At 39.6% G+C, this 23,721-nt stretch overlaps 1 protein-coding gene across 1 annotated transcript in view; it reads right to left on the bottom strand.

Moving 5' to 3' along the window:
• The window catches only part of MAP3K5 (mitogen-activated protein kinase kinase kinase 5), a 348,691-nt gene that overhangs the window by 11,648 nt on the left and 313,322 nt on the right, over positions 1-23,721 (bottom strand). Inside the window, exon 26 of the mRNA XM_006884955.1 lies at positions 6,514-6,757. Coding sequence (XP_006885017.1) covers positions 6,514-6,757 — 244 coding nt within the window. The remainder of the gene's footprint in view (positions 1-6,513; positions 6,758-23,721) is intronic.

Genomic DNA, 23,721 nt, shown 5'->3' with positions numbered 1-23,721 from the left:
GCATAAGAACAACAACAAGTATAGTGAAAGGACAGAGAACCATGCCATCTTTTCTTATTTCAAGCCACACAGTATCTCCTTGTTCTGTTCAATGGCTGCATGGAATTGTGATTATGTAATCTCAAAGAATACAGTGAAATTTTCCAGAACTTAACTTATGCTTCTCCAGGCTATCTATAGGGAGCTCTGGTGGCCTAGTGGCAGGAAGCTGAGCTGCAATCCCAAAGGTATGCAGTTTGAGGCCACCAACTGCTCCATAGGAGAAGGATGAGCAATCTCCTCCCATGCAATTAACTGCCTCTAATAAACCCGCTGAAGGGTCAGCTACGGGTCAGTTCTGACTCTATGGTAAACAACAACAATAGGCTACGTATTTCCTTTTTATATTTGACAATCAGAACTTCACATTGGAAGCTCAATATCAACAGACAACTTCATTCATCATAAACTGAGCTCTCAAAATTAGTATAAGGACAGTCCATCTTCCAAGGCCCACTCCAGCTATCCTTCTTTGAAGACATACATTTTTCTGTCTCCCTATTGTATATTCAATGCTCTTCACCAGTAGTGCAGTTCAAATGCATCAGTTTTTCTTCTTATTCATTGCCCAGCTTTCACAGATAAATGGTAAAACTCAATTAAAAATGTCAAGAACCAATTTGAGCCCAATTGGCTCCTTGTGCACTTGCTTACTAGTTGTCCGGAGCGGCTTTCAAACTGTGCATGACTTCAGTGTTGCGTCCCGTCACTTTTCCGAAGGAGACAGAAGAGCTGTGGAAAATATCATTGAGGCGGATATTCCTATAGCTTCCACAGATTAAAAAATATGTATGCAGAGAAGGATATAAACGTGTGTGTTGGGGCAGCAATTGAGGAAGCAATTATATATTAAAAGATAAACAAATGTGGCATCCCCTAGTCTTTTTAACACAGATGTACAGATTTGGGAAACAGGCTCTCAGCTAGCAGTAAGAGAGCATGTGGGGAGAGCTGAGGAGTAGCTAGAGAAGAGCAGCTCTTGGGGACTGCAGATGGCACAAGTGTGATAGGCAAAGCGCAGAACCGGGGTGATGTGCATGAGGCTACTAGAATAAAGAAAGCAGGAAAAGCAGCCAGCATGCATGCTGCACTTGACAGAGGCAGATACCACAGATAAGAACCAGGGCATGTACACAGTAGTCCAAAGAAGCAGGGTAACCAGCGGTTTGGTAAACAAGGCAGCTTCCCCTCCCCTATAATAATTCGAACTTGAAATCATGGGTGGAGGGCTGGACCAAAATGTATAATGAATGAATGAACTCCTGCAGACATCAAAGGAGGGTCCAAAAAAGGATCTCTACTTGGGAGGGGACAAGAGTCAATAAAGAGAAATGACTAAAGTCCACATCTACAGCAATGGACACGTGTTTTGATAGCAATAATGCTTGAGAAGGGAGGAAATGGGGGACACAAGATACATGGGAGCGTCCCAGAGGAGAAGTGATTTTCTACTAATGAAGAGATAGGAGCCCTTACCTCTGAAAACCCACTGAAGGTACATGAGTTAGTTCCAACTTGAAGGCACACAACAACAAAGCAACAGCAATGCCATGGAGATTGCCAGGAAAGGGCTGAGTTTCAGAGGACAAAGTGGGAGAAACTACAGAAGTCAGCCAGCCATCTTCTATTAAGAAAAACTCCTTTCATAGAATGAGTCTGGGAGAATTCCATCTTTTCCTATTTTCTGAAATAGTGTATGTAGAATTGGTGATAGTTCGTCTCTGAATGTTTGATAAAATTCACTTGTAAAACCATCTGGTCCAGGACTTTTTTTGGCTCCAAGTTGTTTTATTGCCTTTTCAATTTCTTCTTTTATAATGGTTCTGTTCAGGTTTCCAATTTCAGTTTGTGTCAGTTTAGGAAGGTTGGCAATTTCCAAGTATTTGTCCATTTCCTCTAGGTTTTCATATTTGTTTGAGTATAGTTTTTCATAATATTCCAATGTTAGCCATTTTACTTTAGTTGGTTCTGTTGTGACGTTGTCTGTTTCATCCCTTATTCGGATTTTTTTGTGTCTTTTCTTTCTTTCCTTTTGTTCGTTTTGCTAGTGGTTTGTCGATTTTACTGACCTTGTCAAAGAACCAACTTCTAGTTTTGTTGATGGTTTCAACTGTTTTTTTTAATTTTCTATTTCATTTATATCTGCTCCAATTTTTATAATTTCAGGTTTTTTAGAGGGTGTTGAGTTTTCTTGCTGCCCTTTTTCAATCTGTTGGAGATACCAAAAGCCAGGTAAATACACCAACAAAATAGAAAACTCATCTCTCTCCAATATCTCTCATGAACATAGATGCAAAAATCTGGAATAAAATCCTAGACAATGGACCCTAATGAAACATAAAAAAAAACCAATTCACCATGAACAAGTGAGATTCCTAACAGGTACGCAAGGATGGTTCAACATAAGAAAAACAATCAATGTAATTCATATATAAACAAAGAAAAGAACAAGGACAACATGGTCCTAACAATTGATGTAGAAAAGGCCTTTGAAAAAATCCAATACCCTTTCCTGATTAAAACATTCAACAAAAGAGGAGTAGAGGGGAATTTTTCAACCTAGTAGAAAGTATGTACACAAACCCAAGAGCCAACACTGTTCTCAATGGAGAGAGATTAAAGGTATTCCTTTTGAGAATAAGAACTAGGCAAGGATGCCCACTATCACCTCACTTATTCAATATTGCATTGGAAGTCTTAGCGATAGCAATAAGACAAGATGATGAAATGAGAGGTATCCAAATTGGCAAAGAGGAGGCAAAATTATCTCTCTATTCAGATGATATGATAGTATACTTAGAAAACCCTAAAGACTCAGCAAGAAAACTCCTGGGTATAGTTGACCAATTCAGCAAAGTGGCAGGATACAAGATCAACATACAAAAATCAGTTAGATTTCTCTACAGTGACAAAGAGAATACAGAGCTGGAGTTAAGAAAAACAATACTCTTCACAATAGCTAATCACAAGATTAAATACTTGGGAGTAAATCTAACCAGAAGCACAAAGGATCTATCCAAAGAAAACTACAAAACATTAGTACAAGAAACAAAAGGAGACCTTGAGAAATGGAAGAATATCCCTTGCTCATGGATAGGAAGACTCAATATTGTGAAAATGACACTACCACCAAAGGCAATTTACATGTTCAATGCAATCCCAATACAAATACCAATTCCATCCTTCGACAAGATGGAAAAGGCAATCTCCAATTTCATCTGGAATGGAAAGAGTCCTTGATAAGCAAAGCACTTCTTAAAAAGAGAAACAAGGTAGAAAGCATCTCATTCCCTGATTTCAAATCCTACCACACTGGTGGTCAACACAGCATGGTACTGGTACAATGACAGACACATGCATCAATGGAATATAACTGAGAATCTAGAAATCTACCTATGGTCAACTGATTTTTGACAAGGAGATGAAATCAATTAAGTGGGGAAATGACAGCCTTTTTAACAAACGGTGTTGGTAAAATTGGAAAACTATCTGTAAAAAACTCAAGCAAGATCCACACCTTACTCCATACACAAAAACCAATTCAAAGTGGAACAATGACCTAGGACTAAAACCAAGGACTATAAACTTCATTAAAGAAAAGCTTGGAAGGCCTCTAGAAGTCCTAATCCACAACATAAACAGTCTTCCAAGCATCCTGAAAATCCCACAACCAGGAGAGGATAAAATAGATCAATGGGACCTTCTAAGAACCAAATCCCTATGCACATCCAAAAACTTCTCCAACTGGGTAAAAAGGGAATCCACAGACTGGGAAAAAATATTTGGTAATAACATGTCTGACAAGGGACTTATATCTAGAATTTATAAAATACTCAAGCATCACAATAAGATAAAGAACCCAATTGAAAAATAGGCACAGGCTATGAACAGACACTTCACCAAAGAAGGCATTCAGATGGCCAACAAACACATGAAGAAATGTTCAAAATCCCTAGCTCTAAAAGAGATGCAAATAAAAAAACTATGAGATATTATCTTACCCCAGTAAGAATAGCAAAATTTAACAGAGCAACAAATAACAAATGCTGGCGAGGTTGTGGAGAAACTGGAACCCTTATTCACTGTTGGTGGAAGTGTAAAATGGTGCAACCAATGTGGAAGGCAGTGTGTCACTTTCTCAAAAAGTTGCAAACAGAAATATTATTTGACCCAGCAATTCCACTACTGGGACTATAACCCAAAGAAACTAAACCACTACCCAAGCAGATATATGCACACCCATATTTATCGCGGCTTTGTTCACAATAGCAAAGAGCTGAAAACAACCCAAGTGCCCATCAACAAACGAATGGATAGAGAAGCAATGGAATACTGCACTGTATTGAAAAACAAGGAACTCCAGCAATATTTATTCAAAATGGGTGACCCTGGAAGACATTATGCTGAGTGAAATATCTCAGCCACAAAAAGAGATAAATACTGCATAGTGCCACTGTTGCAAAGGGGGACTGACATCGGAGTTGGTGGGGGGAAGCTAAGAGGAGATAAACAATATATACTGCATTGAAATAGAGAACAGTTTAGTGGGAATACATGATTACGTGTTATTGTCATGACAAGAGTCCAGAATGAAACCTGCATAGCGGAATGGACTGGGGGGAAAGGACTGTATAACAATGAAATACTTCTTTTTTTTTTTTTACTTGTCATAGAGCAAAACGAACTGAAGAGGGGAGGGGTGGGCAGGGAGGAAAGTATGCAACAATGAATAAATGGAAATTAAAAAAATTAAAGAAACAAAAACCTATCTACAGATCTCACAAAAATTCATGTTTCTGAAAACAAAACGAGTTTTGTATTACTTGGTTTAAGCTTGGGTTTTAAACTTTATTTTTTTAATTATGATTTTCATGAAAGTTTACAGAAAATTTGGATTTTCATTCACTCATTGTTGCATTTTTTCCTTCCTACCCTCTTAGTTCACTTTTTGAAAAAAGAAATATTCATTTATTGTTGCATAATTTCCTCCTACCCTCCAGGTTTTAAGCTTAACTTTAAAAAACATAAAGTTATGACTAGAAATAAGCTATTTTCTTTTCTATCTCATTAACAGCTAGAACTTTTAACCAAGCTCCTAAGTATTTGGCAAGTTTTACTGATTCAATTTTTTAAAAAAAAAGTTTTCATCGGAAACCCAGAATCATAAAGGCAGTTGCCCACCTGCCAACTGCTGGCAGCACAGGAAGCTATAAATCATACCAGTAGATTCAGACCTTGAACTGTGCTAACATCTGGGAAGAGCAGGAAATATCTGCTGTTCGCTTAATGGCCTGATCATGTGGGTTTTATGAGACTAAATTATCAAAAACAAGTTGAATTCCAGTTATGTCACAGATACTGAAAGTAAGATAAAATTTTTAAAAAAAGTAATAGAAAATACAAAATTATCAGAACGCAGCTCCTTTCAAGATTCTGAAATGCAAAGTCTTGGCATTATCCATTCTGTCCCTCTAAGCATAGATTATCTTCCTCTCCTGACAGAACTTTGTATTCCAGTGATGAGCTTCCAAGAACGGGGACTTTCTGTCCTGCCCTTCAGCGATCTGTGGGAGGGTACATGCTGCTCTGTGTCTGTTCGCAAAGCAGTCTGAAGTTACAACCAAGTTATCCTGAAAAGCTCAGTGCAGTGAGAGATAAACAGTGATCAAAGACACAGTGCTCAAGGAACTCTGAATTGGCAGAAGCACAGAGGAGTATTTGATTAAAGAGCCAAGAAACACCTCGCACACTTTTTCAAATTCACATGAATGGCACAAAGGAATGGTATTTTTTTATCTTTACGGACCAAACTTGCAGTCATCCAAAAGCATCTGCATGTAGAGACAGCATTTGTCTACAAGAATTCACTGTGCCCTACAGAATAGCATTTTTAAACTAATGGCTGGGGGCAGGCTCAGAGAGAAAATACTCCAGCTGTGAAGCATCTCTTTCTTATTTAAATGACTCCTTAACTCAGGAGTCTGTCATAATCACTCTTGCTTACTGATGTGATGGTAACTTAATCTTTGCACTCTGGCAGAAAAATGAACGCACTAAACACATACATCCCTAAAGTCAGGTTCTGAAAACCCTATTTTCTTGATGAAAAACAGTAATTCTATCTTGAATGATTCTTGTGTGAAATTTTATTCAATATATAAGACATTTTTTAAAGCTATTTTGATAGAAATCAATGATTTTTTTAAAAAAATCATTATGTCTTTTTAGAAAATGAAGAAAAAATGAAACTCAACTGTGTCAAAGCACACAAAAGCTGTCAAGCCAGCTGCGGTTCCTGCCAACCTGACACGTGTCTGAGTAGAACTGCACTCCACAGGGTTTCCAATGGCTGATCTTTCTGGAAATGGCTCCCCAGACCTTTCTTCCAAGGTGCTTCTGCTTAGACTCCAACCTCCCCTGTTTTGGTTAACAGCTGAGTGCACTATGTGCCCCCCACGTCTGAGGAGGACTTACCTGTTCGTTTCTATTTTCATCCTTCCCAGCTGCACATTCAGTGACCGGTGAGCACTCTGGGAATCCTGGGACACGGTGGAACTGAGTGTGCTCACCCCCGAGGTAGCCACGGCATCTTCGACAACAACATGAGGTCTTCGGACAGTCTGACTCGAAGGCTGTTCCTCATGGTCATCTTCCACGTCCAAGTCCTCCTGATCGGCAGTGTCACTCTCAGACGCAAGGCTGAAATGTGGTCTCAGTTCTGTTGGGGGAAATGTCCACAAACAACATTAATCATCTGTGACTAATGATCTTCTTAGAACATGAGTATCTCCCCTTTCACTATCATATACGCACTGTTGTCTGAGTTGATTCAGACTCCTAGGAGATCTTCCACTAGCTTTCTCAGGCTACAAAGCTGTACATGAGGAGAGAGTCCATCTTTCCCCATAGACTAGCTGGTGGAAGTGAACTGCTGAGTAGACAGAATGATATGGCATAACCCATGCCACCAGGGCTCCTTGCTATCTCTCTCTGATTGCCATGGTGCCATCTGCTTGTAGTATATAAATTATATAATAGACATAATATGTGCTTATTTTATATAATAATAGGTTATAATTATTACATATTGTTGTTGGGATGCACCACTGAGTCAGGACCAAGTCATAGCTGACCCTCCAGTGGCTTTTCAGAGGCTGTAAATCACATGGCAGGAGATTGCCCATCTGTCTCACATACACTTGACCACGTACATGCTTGGACACACAGGTAGCACCATTCAAACTGCTTTTCCACAAGTGAGGATGGATTTCTGCACATCAATTCAGAGTTTTCTGTCTAGTGAATATGAAGCAGACATTGAGAACACTTTCATTAAAACAGAAGAAAAAAACATCCACACTGTACTTACAACAGGGTAAATGCTAAAATCTGGAAGAAATATTATGAAGGAAAGATGTTTTGAGTAAAAATTGCTTTTACAAGTAAAATTCAGTTTTCCTTTTTTATTAACATTCAAATATATGCATGTACTGCCTTCATGTATATTGTGTTTTATACAATCATTTAAATACATTGCATTTTATATCATTGATTTTTTTTATCTATGCCTATTGTAAAATCCATTGTTCATATACTATCTGACAACTATAAACTCTCTTGGAAATGAGGAATCTGAGATAGGCAGACGTTAGATAAGCAATATTGTGCACGCAGGATGTTCTTGCCTATAAAATTCAAAGTATATGGGGGGGGATAAGTTTGCAGGTACTGAAAATACTACACATGCTTATGTTCACTCTAACAAGACTATCTCTTTTTTATTATTGATCTAATTTTCAGTGTGTCCTCTACCCACATTGCTAACTAAATACTGACATGAAAAGTGTACAAGTTACAAGTTTACTGCACAGCACAACACTGTATACAACATGAGTTCACGTGCAGGTCACTGTAAAACTTGGTCACATCTTCCCATAAACAAAACACTACAAATTGTGGTCAAGTCTTTAAGCTGCCCCACAATTTAAGTGACGTGAAACCTGCTGGAATACTCAATTCTATATGCTTTGGTGCATTGAACTTTTAACGGATTAAAAAAACTACTAAAACATCAAAGAGAGGTCTGGTGGCTTAATGGTAAAGAAGTGCACTGCCAGGGAGCTCTGGTGGCCTAGTGGCAAGAAGCAGCACTGCAATACCAGAGGTGTGTGGTTCAAATCCACCAGATGTTCTACTGGAGAAGGAGGGACAATCTCCTCCTGTACCAGTCAGATCTGATTTGATGATGCGCGCGCGCGCACACACACACACACACACACACACACACACACACAAATAATAATAATAATAATAAAAAAGAATTGCACTGCCAGCCCAAAGGCCCAGAGTTCTGCAGAACAAAAATGTCCAAGTCTATTTCCATATTGTTTATTGCCTCTGAAAACCCTAGAAGGTCAACCACCAGTTGGTTCCAACTTGATGGAACATAACCACCACCACCACAACCAAACGCCGATGAAAAGCATGCAATACGCCTCAAAAGTACTGCACATTTAACAACATTTTTTAAAATAAAATTTTTATTATATACTAGATTACTTATAAAGTTCATATATATTGTTTTCCACACGAGATCTTTCTCCTTTCCTTTACCCATCCCTCCCTCCACCTGTCAAATTGTGAGGCCTTATGATGAACCACCGCCTCCTGCTTGCACCCATCCGCCTCCCCTCTGCACCCCCCTCCCTTCTTGGGTCTTCATACATATCCTATGATAATATACAGTATCTGTCCTCATAGAACTTAGTTCACCTAGCATAATGTTCTGTAGTCCCTCCCACGTTAGCAGTAATTTATAAAATCATTGCACCTGCGTGCTGCATAGGATTCCATCGTGTGAATGTACCATAATTTCTCAACATTTCTGTAAGATTTCACGAGGAGGTTCGGAGTCCCTGAAAGCTGTCTGAAGAGTCCATGCATCCCAGGTTGAGGGCACAATGTGGAGGTGGGGGCTTCAACAGGAGTTACAGAAGACTCCCACACACTGCAGTCTGGGTTACAACCCCAGCACTCAAATAGAGTCACCACTAGAAAAATCACCAAACACCTGTCAGTTGCCAAACCCTCTGGATAACTTCGCTGTCCCTACTGTACTTGGCCTTCATACTTTCCCTCTAAATCTTTGGTTGCTACTTCCATACTTGAAAGCCTTTGGGTCTACTACTTCCCGCTTGGCAAGCCCTGGTGCCATGGTCCATGGTCGATAGGGAGCCGTGCTGCTCACTGAAAGGCTTAGCCTCCTGGGCTGCTGAAATCCATCAGCTGCTCCTGGGGAAAGGTGAGCAGTCTTTTTTCCTGTGACTTAAAACCTTCCAAAAACCTACTTGGGAGTCAGATATGACTCAGTTCTGGCTCAACAGCAATGAGTTTTGGCCCATCTTTTAAATACTGGAACCACATTTTCTCAGCACTGTCCAGGACCTCTGTGGTGAGCAGCGGAAGCTGAGACTCAAACAGTCTATTAACCCTTGGACTGTTTCTGTGTCTCTTCCTTTTCTTGTTCTTTTGTTAGTGAGAGAGAGCAAAACTTACACCTTAGATGGATGCTCACCAGCTTTGAAGAATCCAATTGCTACCCACCTAAGTAGGAGGTAGAACACTGCCATTTCTCTAATAACTAATGAGCAATTTTTCATGTGCTTCTTGGCCTTGATGTTTTCTGTGAAGTATCTTTTAAGATCCTCTGCTCATTTTTAAATTATCATTTGCACGTTTAAGTGTTAAGAAGTATTTTCAAAAATTTTAGAGTTTGCCCTTGTCAGATATTCTCTATTAATTTTTTTATCTATTTTTTTTTCCAATCTGTAGGTCTTTGATTTTATTTTGTTGGAGAAGGCTTTTGATAAACACAGGGTATGGCTTTTAGGAGTTCCCAATCATCGAGTTTATCCTCTGCTGGTTATGCATTCCTGGTTATGTTTTATACTCTATTTATGGTATGCTTTAGGTATTTTCCCTCTATCAAAAAGAACTAGCCAAATCTGAAGTATTTCAGGAAGTACCATATGATAAAGAGCTAATGGTATTAAAGGAAGACATTCAAGCTGCATTGAAGGCATTGGCAAAAAATAAGGCTACAGGAATTTATGGGATACCAACTGACCTCTTTCAACTAACAGAGGTAGCCCTGGATGTGCTACCAGTCTATGCCAGGACACTGAAGGACAGGTGCCAGACTATCAGGAAAAGATCCATATTTATTCCCATTCCCAAGAAGGGTGATCCAACAGAATGTGGAAACTATTGAACAATACAATTAATATCACATGCAAGCAAAATACTGCTGAAGATCATTTATAAACGGTTAGAACAGAGCATAGACAGAGAACTTCCAGGAGTTCAAGCAGGATTTAGAAGAGGCCATGGCATCAAGGATATCATTGCTGATGTCAGTTGGGTCCTGGCTGAATGCAAAGAATACCAGAAGAATGTCCATCTGTGCTTCATTGACTATGCAAAGCTATTTGACTATGTGGATCATAACAAACTACGATTAAATTGAGAAGAATGGGAATTCCAGAACATCAAATTATGTGCATGTAAAACCTGTACTTATACCAAGAGCCTGTTGTGTGAAGACAGAAGGGAACACTAAATGGTTTACAATTAAGAAAGGTGTTTGTCAAGGTTGTACCCTCTCTCCATACCTATTCAATCTGCATGCTGAACAAATTATCCAAGAAGCCGAACTCTATGAAGAATGTGTGATCTGGATCAGAGGAAGACTCAATAATCTATGTTAGGCAGAGGCCACAACGTTTCTCGTTGAAACTGAGGAGGACCTGAGGTGTTTGCTGCAGAAGATCAAAGAATACAGGCTTCAATATGGATGGCAACTCCACACTAAGAAAATAAAACCCCTCACTGCTGGATCCATGACAACATCATGATAGGAGAAAAGATTGAAACTGTCAACGACTTCATCTTATTTGGATCCACAATCAGTACCCTTGGTACCAGCAGTCAGGACTTCTCCAAATTACTGAGGAACAATGATGTCAATTTGAGGACAAAGGTACACCTAATTCAGGCCACGGTCTTTTCAACTATTTGCTATATATCTGAGACCTGAACAAAGAATGAGGATGAGAAGAGAAAGCCTTTGAAATGCAGTATTAAAGAGTACTGAATATCCCATTGATGGCCAAAACAATAAACAACTATGTCTTGGAGAAGGTGCCAGAGTACTCGTTGGAGGCAAAGATGATAAAGTTTTGTCCTGTTGGAGAGAAACACCATGCTTGTGAAGCTGGAGAGTCAGAGAAAGAGAAGACACTCAACCAGGTAGATTAACACAGTGACTGAGCAATGGTTTCAAGCGGGTCAGAGGTTTTGAGGATGGCACAGGATAGGGCAGGGTTCAGATGTGTTGTTCACAGAGTGGCTATAGGTAGTACTTAACTTGATGACACCTAGTAATAACAACATAGGCGTTTCATGGATATGACTCCAAGATTAGGGCCCTAAAGTTGGCCTCAATTTTTTTCCCTTTAATGATCATCAATTTTGTGTTTTACACTTAAATCTTTGATGTCTTGAATTAGGTTTTTCTTATATAGTGTGAGTAGGGATATTGTTTCTTCTTTCTATCCAGTTTCCCCAGCACCATTTGCTAGAAGCTACCTCTTCCTCCTTGAATAGATTCATCTCTTTGTTAAAGGTCAGCTGTCTATTGTTACTGCTGTCCAGTTGGAACCACCTCATAGTTGACTTTCCAGTGGGTTTTCAGAGGCTATAAATTGTATGGGAGGAGACTGCCCATCCTTCTCCTGCACAGCCACTGGTGGATTCGAACTACATGCCTTTGGATTGGCAGCACAGCTCCTTACCAGTAGGCTACTGGAGCTCAATAAGCTCAGCAGTCTTATTTTCGTTATGTGCTGTTGAGTTGCCTGCAACTCATAGTTACTCTATGTACAACAGCTCTGAAGCTTGCCCTGTCCTGAGCCAGTCTCACTGACTCCAACACACCTACCCGCATTGCCCCAGATACTGTATCAATCCATCTCATCTGGTGTTTTCCTTTCCTGAGCTGTCCATCCACCCTTCTAAGCATGATGTCTTCTCCAAGGACCAGTCCCTTCTGACCATGTGCCAAAAGAATGTGAGACCGAGCTTAACGATCCTAGCCTCCAAGGAGAAACTTGGTTTCACCCTCTCCAAGACAGATTTATTTGTTTTCTTGGTGGTCCATGGTATGTTCAAGATTTCACCAGCACCACAACTCAAAAGCATCGATTCTTCTTCTGTCATCCTTAGTTATTATCCAGCTCTCTGATGCCTAACAAGTAATTACAAAGACCATGGACTGGGTCAGGTGCACCTAATTCTCCAGACTGACATCGCTGCTTCTCAGTATTCTGGAGAAGTCTCTGAGAGCAGATTTTCCCAGTGCAATTCATCTTCTGATTTTCTGACTGCTGGTGCCAAGAGTGTTGACTGTGAAGCTGAGCAAGCGTAATTGTCAAGAACCTCAGTCTCTTCTCCATCTATCAGGATGCCGACAACTGACCCTGTGGTAAAAATCTTTGTTTTCTTGATGTGGAGCTTTCATCCCTATTGAAACCTACAGTTTTTACCTTCTGCAACAAATGCTTCAAGTCCTCTTCTGTTTCTGCAAGCTAGGTTATTATCTACATCATGTAGGTAGTTGATGAGTCTTCCTCCAATCCTGATGCCACATTTCTTCAGATTTCCTTCTGGGTTCTCAATTCTATTCCACTTGTCTGTGTATCTGTCACTGTTCTAGTAGGGCGTCTTGACCACCATTGCTATGTAGGTTTTGAGTTGGGAAGGAGAAGGTGGTCTCCTACTTTTTCCCTTTCAGTAGTGCTTTGTTTATCTGGGGACTTTTTTCCTTTCCGGATAAATCTTGTGATTACATTTCCCATTCCTTTGAAGAATGACGATGGAGTCTAGATTGATGTTGCACAGTGACATTTTTGCAATGTTAAATCTTCCTATCCATTAGTATGCTGTATTATTCATATAGATCTCTTTTGCTTTCTTGTTAAACTGGAATACTGAAGGCAGATTAATATTTTTAAATTTTCTAAAATTTCTTTATGCTTTCTAAGTGGAAACATTTTTACATGTAAATATTGTATAGTCCTGTTAACTATGATTTTGCTTCGAGGCAGGAAAAACAACCACGTTTCCCCTGATACTCATTATTATATTTAAGAAGCCCTTGTGGCACAATTGCCAAGTACTAAGTTGCTAACCAAAAGGTCAGATGTTCGAAGTCACCCCTAGCTCATCAGAAAAGACCTGCCTGTCAGCTCCTATAAATTTTACAGCCTAAGGAACTCCATGTGGCAGTACTGCTCTCTCATGTAGGATTTGGAATCCACCTGGCTGCAAACAACAAGACTGTTGTCACTGTTATGTGCCCATGGAGTTGACAATGACTCCTAGAGACCATAAAAAGAACTGGCCTGAACCATGCACTATCCTGAGCTATCCTCATCACCTCTGGCACACTTGAGCCCATTGCTATAGTTACTGGGTCAGTCCATCCTGTTGAAGGTCTTCTTCTCTTACGCAGACTCTCTACCTTTTCAAATATGATACCAAACAACAAGATTAGTGTATTGAAAACTCTCTTAAAATCTCCTTCAACTATTTGAATTTCAAATTACCTTTTTTATGTAGGTATACTCACATGACTACATATTGTATGTATATCTAGCAGATAGAGGGAGCTCAGGTGGCCAAGTGATAAGAAGCTAGTTACTATCCCAAAGGCAAATAGTTCAAATCCAGCAACAGCTCTATGGGAGAAGGATGGGCCATTCTCCTCCCTTGAGATTTAACTGCCTCTGAAAACTCCCTGGGGGGAAAATCCACTATTGAGTTGGTTCCCCTTGATGGCAAACAACAACACAACAAGAAGTAGATATACTTTCCATTTCACTTACAGACTTACTATTAATACTTTACATTTACAACAATAGTGAAAACTCTACCATTTTATGCATTAACAATGTCTGTCTGGTACTAATGAATGCAGAAATGTGAGGAGAGAGTTACTTGGGCTGCGATGACTGAGGTTATGTATGAACACCAGACACCTGTGATCTAAAGGCTGCCTCTTGATAACAAATAATAAAATAGCCTGAGAAAGAACTGAAAAGATAAACACTTAAGGGGCTTGCACAGCACTCCCTGTTTTGTGTAGGTTTTCTAGCAGAATGAAGACTAAATACTTTTTAAAAACATTACTTATCTGGAAATAATTTTAGGGTAACAGAAAAGTTGCAAAAATAGTACAGAGAGTTCCCTTCTACATTTCTTCCGCAGCTTGCCCTAAACGTAACATCTTACATGCCACTGGATACTGTTATCTCAAAAAGAAAATGAACATTGACACAATCCTACTGACTATACTGAATGCCCCCAGTGTTTCCATCTCTGTTCTTTTTCAATCCAACATCCACAACATATTTAATTGTCATGTCTTCTATTTATTGTCTGTGGCCCATGAGTCGATTCAGATTCATGGTGACGATGCGTACAAAGCAGACCTGTACTTCACAGGATTTTCAAGTCTATGACCTTTAAAAAACAGATTACCAGGCTTTACTTCTGAGTGCATCTGAGTGGTTAGCTGTTCAATGAGTAACCATTTGTGCCACCCCGGAACTCCTCATATCTCCCTTCATCTCCTTCCATCTATAACGAGTTCTAGTTTTTATCTTTATGGACTTCACATTTTCCAGGGTTTGTTGTTATAAGTTGTCTGTAACTCATTAGTGACCCTATGTAAAATAGCCCTGGACTCTGCCCTATGCTGAATTAATCTCACTGCCTCTGACACACCTAACCCCATTGCCCCAGTTACTGTGTCAATCCATCTCATCCAGGGCCTCCCTCTCCTGCACCATCCCTCCACCCTTTCAAGCATAATGTCCTTCTCCAAGGACTGGTCCCTCCTGGAAACATGCCCAAAGTGTGTCAGATGAAGCTTCAAAATACTTGCCTCCAGGCACAACTTAGTTTTACCCTCTCCAGGATAGACTTGTTCTCTTGACAGTCCATGATATATTCAATACTCTTCTTTAGCACCACAACTCAAAGGCATAAATTCTTCTTTTTGTCACCCTTGGTCACTGTCTGGCTCTTTGATGCATGGTAAGTAACGGCAAAAACTGGATCAGACACACATAGATCTCTAGAATGATATCACTGCTCTTTAGCACTCTGGAGAGGTCTCCGCCAGAGATTTTCCCAATGCAAATCATCTTCTGATTTCCTGACTATTGGTGCCAAGAGTGTTGATTGTGAAGCCAAACAAGCTGAAATTGTTCACAATCTCAGTCTCTTCTCTATCTATCATGGTGTTACCAATTGGCTGAGTGGTGAGAATCTTTATTTTCTTAATATTGAACTTTGATCCAAATTGAAGACGTCAGTCCTCGATCTGCTGCAGCAAACATAAATTTTGTCAAACAAGGTTGTGTTGTCTGAATAATGCAACTTGTACTGCAAGTTTCCCAGGTAGTGGTCACTTATTTTGAAGAAAGGTTCACATTTTGAATTTGCCTGAAGTCCTCTCATGATTTGGCTAACATCAGGCATTTTTTGCAAGAATCATACAGAAATGATGGTATACCCCTTCTCAGTGTATCATCTTGGGATAGATAATGCTGGTGTGCTTTATTACGAGTGATTATTACCTAGGTATTTTTTTAAAATTTTTATTGTATTATTTTTATGTGTACCGTCAAATCAGATCTGACTGGTACAGGAGGAGATTGCCCCCTCCTTCTCCAGCAGAGCATCTGGTGGATTTGAACCACATACCTCTGGGATTGCAGTTGTAATTTTGTTTTAAAAGACTGCTTCTACTGTAAAGTTACTGTTTTCCATTATCATAGTAAATATCTTCTGAGGTTCTACCTTCGGGCCATGCAAATAGTCCGTTTTTCTTTATCCTTTCTCTTCACCCTCATGGCTACAACCATCAATGGTTCTTGCCTACAACAATTAAGTGGTGTCTGACTTATGGCTACTTTTTTTTTCTTTCTCCTTTTTTAAAAAAAATTATTATTTCAATGAACATTTACAGAGATTGTGGATTTCCATTCATTCATTGTTGCACTTTTCTCCCCGCTCCCCCCCTTCACTCTTCTTTAAAAGCACAAGAAAAACTCCTTCATTGGTATTATGGTTACTTTTTCATTTCTTCTGTCTTTATAAATGGGAATTCTACTGTAACAAGAAATTGTTTTCCCCCCTCTCATATATTTTACTTGTTCAATAATTTCTTTCAGGACAAAGTCATGATTATGTACATTTTCCTGAAGGCGACAATACAGAACTACCATCATTATTTTAGGAATCTCTGGGTGGCACACTGGTTAAGTCACTGAGAAAGCTGGCATTTCAAACCTAGTCAGAGGTACTTCCTTTGACAGGCCTGGTGATCTGCTTCCAAAATGCCACAGCCTTTAAAACTATCCAGTAGTTCTCCTCTGTTCACAAGAGGTGGCCATGAGTCGGAATCAATTCAATGATGATCAACAACATCCAATGAACCCAATCCAGCGAACCAACAGCAGCATTATTTTAGAAGCGCTGGGTGACACAGAGGAGCCCTAGTTAAGGGCTTAGCTGTTAAACAACAGTCTAGCTATGTGAACCTACCAACAGGTCACACTGCAAGCAAACAGTCAGCTTCTGTAAAGGCTCAAAGTCTTGGGAACAGTACGGGGCAGCAGTAATTTGTCCTGTAGGGTCTGCTAACTGGGGTAGTGGGGGTAGGTGTGTCGGAGTCAGTGAGACTGGCTCAGGACAGGGCAGATTTCAGAGCTGTTGTACACAGGGTCTCTATGAGTTGCAGGCGACTCGATGGCACATAACAACAACAACATCATGAATTGGAATCAACTCTACAGCAGTGAGTTGGGGTTTTTTTTTGTTTGGGGGACACAAATTGCAACATATTAGCTGATAACTGCAAAGGCTAGTGTTTTTATCCTCCATGAAAGGTGCCTTGGAAAAAAGGCTTCGTAACCTGCCTTCAAGAAAACATCTCTTGCAACAATGAATTAATAAAATAATAAAAATTAAAATTAAAAATAAAAGAACCTCTCACTGTGGGCAAGTTAGTTCTGACTCAAAGCGACCCTTTGTCAGGTTTCTGAGGCTGTAAATCTTTACAGGAGGAAACTGCTCATTCCTCCCCATCCCCCCAAGCAGCAGCTAGGAGATTTGAACCACTGACCTTTTGGCTAGCCACACAACATATGATGCACCTAAAGAACATGGTCATTGGAAACTCTATGGAGCACACGTCTCCTCAAAACCCCCTAGGTTTGGCTTTAGTTCGAACAGACTGTGTGGCAGCTGGGATTTAGTTTATAATTGTTCTAATTTGATTGCTAGAAACTTCAAGTGGGCTCCAATGACCTTCCTACAGGCCTCCATCCTTTCTGGGAATGTCATTTCTTTCTGACACCATATCATATTCCAGGCTCATCCTGTATTTCCCCTTTCCCAGGTCATCAGAAATGGTCACTTCTCCAGGGAGCCCTGATTGGAGAAGTACTGTCTGGAAACCAGGAGCTGGATTTCAGGAGACAGGGGTGGGAAAAAGGTGGCCTACCTTTTTTAAACTTTTCAATTAACTTTTTATTAAGATTTAACTGGGAGTTTACAGAACAAATTGGTTTTCCATTCAATAATTCATGCACAATATAGTTTGTGATACTGGTTTAATTATCACACTGGGACAGGACTCTTCTCCATCTCATCTATAATTTTCTTTTCAAGCTCTTCCTGTGATAGCTTTCTTTTAAATCTGCTGTCTGTTTCATTGTGTTAGAAATTTAGTAGGCTAACTGTATCAATCAATCTAAAAAGAAATTTATAGCAAGGAAACTTGAGGGCAATCACTTTCAATGTCATTTCTTTGTACCTTAATTGCATAAAATATCTGTAGGGTGGGAAAGGCAGTGCCAGAGCAACCCAGCTTCGTGAAGGCTCTGTGTGCGCCATAGCCCACAGGCACCTGGCACAAGCCCTCCCTGCCACCAGCATGTCCAAGAGGAAGGTCAGCTGGGCTGAAGGGGCAGTGAAGGAGGAGCCCAAGAGGAGATCAGTGAGGCTGTCAGCTAAGCTGCCTGCAAAAGTGTAAACGAAGTCCAAAAAGGGAGCAGGAAAGGAGAAGTCTGACAAAAAAAGTGCAAACAAAAGGGAAAAGGGAGCAAAGGGGAAACATGTTGAAGTGGCTACCAAGAAACTAAAGATTTACCTGCAGACAATGAAGAAACTAAATACCAAGAGAGTTCAGCCTCTGATGAGGCAGGAAAAAAAGAAGCCAAGTCTGATTAATATTTGTCTACCATGTCTTATTAGCAGTCCCTGTGTCTCCTTTCTCATACAATACAGAGGAATATTTTTATCAACCAATTTGTAAATGCAAGTTTTTTAGTAGCTCTAGAAATATTTTTAAATTTATTATTAATTTCAATGAAAATTTATAGAGACTTTGGATTTCCATTCATTCATTGTTGCACTTTTCTCCCCTCCCAACCCTCCCCCACAGTACACTCCCCTCTTGGAAAAGTAAAATTTTTTCATTGTTTTACAATCCCTCCCCGCAGCCTCCCTCCACTATGCAGCCTTCGCTCTGGACTCCCGTCATGACAAAAATACCTAATCACGTATCCCTTTTAAACAGTTTTCTCCCTCAGCTGTTTCAATACAGTATACATTACTGAACCCATCTTTCTCAGTCTCTCCCCAAAGCCGAGGTCAGTCCTGTTTTACAACAGTGGTACCATGCAGTATTTGTCCTTTTGTGACTAAGACACTTCACTCAGCATAATATCCTTAAGGGTCACCCATTTTTAATAATATTGCATGAATTCCTTGTTTTTTAATGCAGTATAGTATTCCATTGTGTGAATATACCACAGCTTCTCTATCCTTTCGTTTGTTGATGGGCACTTAGGTTGTTTCCAACTCCTTGCTATTGTGAACAAAGCCACAATAAACATGGGTGTGCATATATCTGCTTGGGTGTCAATCATGGTCTCTTTGGGGTATATTCGCACTAGTGGAATTGCTGGGTCAAATAGTATCTTTATTTGCAACTTTCTGAGAAAGCGCCATATGACCTTCCACAGTGGTTGCACCATTTTACACTCCCACCAACCGTGAATAAGGGTTCCAGTTTCTCCACAACCTCGCCAACGTTTGTTGCTTGCTGTTCTGTTAAATTTTGCTATTCTTACTGGGGTGAGATGATATCTCATAGCTGTTTTGATCTGCATCTCTCTTAGAGCTAGGATTTTGAACATTTCTTCATGTGCTTGTTAGCCATCTGAATGTCTTCTTTGGTGAAGTGTCTGTTCATATCCTGTGCCCATTTTTCAATTGGATTATTTACCTTTATCTTGTTGTGGTGCTTAAATATTTTATAAATTCTATATATAATCCCTTATCTGATATGTCATTTCCAAATACTTTTTCCCAGTCTGTGGCTTCCCTTTTTACCCTGTTGGATAAGTTTTTGGATGTGCATAGGGATTTGATTCTTAGAAGGTTCCATTCATCTATTTTATCTTCTCCTGGTTGTATAGAAACATTTTTAAGAAGGAAATCCCACTTCATCCCATTTTAAAGCATAAATGCTTTTTTTTCCTCCTTTTTTTTCTTCTTCAAGAGGTAACATCATTTGCTGGTTGTTTATTTTTTGGTACAACCAGAAAATGGGGTATGTTAAAATTGTGAGGGGGCTTTGGATGTCAGTGTAAGATTCCATGGGGAAAGGGGACAGTTTTTCTATTCCATAATACATAACATACTTAATGACAAACTGGAGTCATAGTCATGTATTTATGACTTGAACATTTTAAATTAAGTCTATTTTCCATACATAAATTATAACATTGTTTAATAAAATTTCTTCTTCAACATAACCACTCCCTCTCATGGCTCTCTCCCTGTCAGAACTATTTGGATCCTGTAACATCTTTTGTCTTCGTAGTCCAGTTTTCCTAATAACTTTGTTAGTGCTGTGAACGGTTGAAAATTTGAATGTGTAGTGTGTGTGATGGTAAACTGTAAATTAGTGGGACTTAATGATGTGACAGTTTATCAACAATTGAAGATACTGGTACGTATTTTCTTCTTTATGAAAACTTTCCTCCAAATTTAAAGCTAGAAGGTTGCTGGAATTTAGAAAAGAATTATAACTACATAGCTTTTTAGCTTTTTGGTTACATGCATTAAGAACTGTGTACACGTTGCTCATGTCTCTAGACTGGCCCTTAAAACAACCAATAAAATGCAAATCATGGGGGGAATAAAAAGAAAGAAAATCTGTAGGGTCATTTAAAAATTTGAGGGAACTGACACAGTGTAGCTTGTTCTCATATTTCATCATCTGTTTATCGGTGTAAATTTCTCCTACCCTAGAATGTTATTTCCCTATCTTAAAAAGTGCTTTCACTAGATAATTCTCCTCTGAAAGGTCTTTTGTTTTCTTTCTAAAAAAATGCTTTCAAAAAGTAACTTTAGCTGTCACCAGGGACTCCTTGTGGCCTCAAAGAAAACCATTTAATGTTTGGAGGACACATTTTCAAAAGAGTAGTGTGCCTTGTATGTGTCCAGGCACACATAAATTGGATTAAGATAATGCCACCTCTCTGCCACTTAAGAGTTTCACCAATAGTGTGAAAATCAGTGTTCTTATTAAAATTTCTGTTTGGGGAGATTTAAAGATTTCTAGAAATGTTGCAAAGATTATGCCCAGAATTCTCTTCCATCTGCTTCCCAAGTATTAACATTTTATAGACCCCAGATGAAACAAATTGACATACTGAATGGGGTAATGGAGGTAGGTGTGTCAAAGACAAGTTAGACTGGCTGAGGACAGGGCAGGGCTCCGAGCTATTGTGTCACTATCAGTCACAGTGACTCGATGGCACATAACAACAACATAACTGATATATACGTCAAATTAAGAAATTGATATTGAAAGAAATAATAAATTAATATTGAAAGAACGGGTTTATGTGTCAAAATGAAAAAACTAATATTGGATTATTAGTATTGTTAAACTTCAGACTTCATTCAGATTAATATTCTCCTCTGTTGAAGAATGCAATTCAGATACCACATTGTTGTTGTTGTTGTGTGCCACTGAGTCACTTGTGACTCATAGCGACCCTATGAACTACAGCTTGGCACCCTGCTCTATCCCGAGCCGACTTTATTGTCTCTGAACACCTTCCTCCATTATCCCAGTCACTGAATCAATTCATCTCATCAAGAGTCTTCCTCTCTTGTGCTGTCCCTCCACCCTCCCAAGAATGGCATCCCTCTCCAAGGACTGGTTCATCCTTGAAACATGCCCAAAGTATGTCAGATGAAGTTTCAGAATCTTTTGCCTCCAAGGAGCAGCCTGGTTTTACTCTCTCTAAGATGAACTTGTTTGTTCTCCTGGCAGTCCGTGGTATGTTCAACACTCTTCTCCAGCACGACAGCTCAAAGGTATCAATTCTCCTTCTATCATCCCTAATCACTGTCCAACTCTCTGATGCATAGCAAGCAATTGCAAAGACTATGGCCTGGATAAGGTGCACCTTAGTCTCCAGACAGACATTGCTGCTCTTCAGTACTGTGGAACAGTACCCTAACAGCAGACTTTCCCATCGCAATACGTCTTTTAATTTCCTGGCTGCTGGTGCCGAGAGTGCTGACTGTGGAGCCAAGTAGACTAAAGCTGTTAACAACTTCTATCTCTTCACCATCTATCATGATGCTGTTAATCGGCCCAGTGGTGAGAATCTCTGTTGTTTAGATGTTGAGCATTGCATTTAAGAAAAGAGATTTAAAAGACCTCTTGCTGCTTTGTTTTGAGAGTCCTTAATTTAATTTAATTGCTGCTTTTGATTAAGGGCCTATATACCCACTTCTCACTTACTGATATAGGTTTGAAAGACCAGGGCATTACGTGAAAATCAGCATAATATGCAAATGAGAATGATCACACCAGACCACAGAATGGGGGACTACAGGATCACATAATTGCTGAATCCCATCATTATGTTAAGTGTCAAACCAAGCTGGCATGTAACCGTACCCATCACAGCCAGTGTTGGTCTTACATCTCACTTTGGTATTTTAAAGTTCCTGTGGGATATATGTTGTTTATGTGCAAAATAGTCAGACAATAAACTTTTTACTATTGTTATAAATGAGAAATGGTGGTTAACGAAACTGTTGCTAATGGAGGAGTAGATGTATTTAACCCTTTCACTGATACTCACTTATACCGCACTCCCTGCCTCTTCTCATCATATAACTCCTAGATAGTGCATTCCCGACATCAGGATTCTCCTAGTAAAAAAGCATCTAAAATATAAGCACTCTTGACTTCTCTCTAGCACGATTTTCTTAAGCTCACCTAGAACTGCCCTTCACGAGTTTCCAAATCCCTCTATGTAAAAAAAAAGTAAATTTTCACCTTAATTTATTGTAATCAAAACTTTAATTTATTAAAATCAGGTGAAACTCATTTATTTATTATCTCAACCAATATTTATCTGGGTTCTACAGTTTCCAAGGACTAGCAAAAGAACAAACAAGTCTGTCTTAGAGAAACTGAAATCAAGGTGCTTCGTAGAGGGAAGGCCAATGAAACTTTGTCTCATATACTTTTGGCACAGTATCAAGGAAGACTAGTTCTTGGAAAAAGACCTCATGTTAGAGAAGGTGGAAGGTCAGCAAAAGAGAGGAAGATCTTTAACAAAATGGACTACCCCAGTGACTGCATCAATTGGTTTGAGCGTATCAGAGATTGTGAGGATGAGGTATGTTAGGGCAAGGTGCAGACCTACTATTCATAGGCCCACTATGAGTCAAGGTCTATTTGATGGCACCGACCAACAACGACATCAAGAAAACAAAAATCCTAGCCAATGCACGGACAGTCAACGTCATGATAAATGGAGAAAAGACTGAGACTGTCAACAATCACAATCAGTACACTTGGTACTAGCATTCAGGAGATCAGGAAATGTACTGCACGGGGAAAGTCTGTAGTCAGGGAGATCTCCAAATTATTGTGGAGTAATGAAGTCAGTCTGAGGACTAAGCTGTGTCTAATTCAGGCCACAGTCTTTTCAGTCAATTGCTATGCATCTGAGAGCTGGACAATGAATAAAGATGACAGAAGAACCGGTGTCTTTGAATTGTGATATTGGAGAAGAATACTAAACATGGACTGACAAAACAACAACAACAACAAAAAATCCAAACAAAAAAAAAACACCCCAAAACCAAAAGCAAACAAAAACAAAAACAGATCTGTTTTGGAGAAGGTACAACAGAGAGCGAGATCAGCTGGCCCAGCGGACAGAAAGCGATGCTACGAAGCCAAAGGTGGGTGACTTTTTTTTAATTATTATTTGTGTGTACCGTCAAATCAGTTCTGACTGGTACAGGAGGAGATTGTCCCTCCTTCCCCGGCAGAGCATCTGGTGCATTCGAACCGTGCGCCTCTGGGATTGTAGTGCAGCTTCTTGCCACTAGGCCACCAGAGCTCCCCCAGGTGGGTGACTTTTTTTTTTCTTTTTTTAAATTTAGGTTGTTTATTTTTCATTTCAATGAACATCTACAGAGATTTTGGGATTCCATTCATTC

This window comes from Elephantulus edwardii, unplaced genomic scaffold, assembly GCF_000299155.1.
Source record: "Elephantulus edwardii isolate Elephantulus edwardi_28Jun2011 unplaced genomic scaffold, EleEdw1.0 scaffold00039, whole genome shotgun sequence".
NCBI lineage: Eukaryota > Metazoa > Chordata > Mammalia > Macroscelidea > Macroscelididae > Elephantulus > Elephantulus edwardii.
Note: the sequence above shows the minus strand (reverse complement) of the source record. Positions and strands in the feature narration are given on the sequence as shown.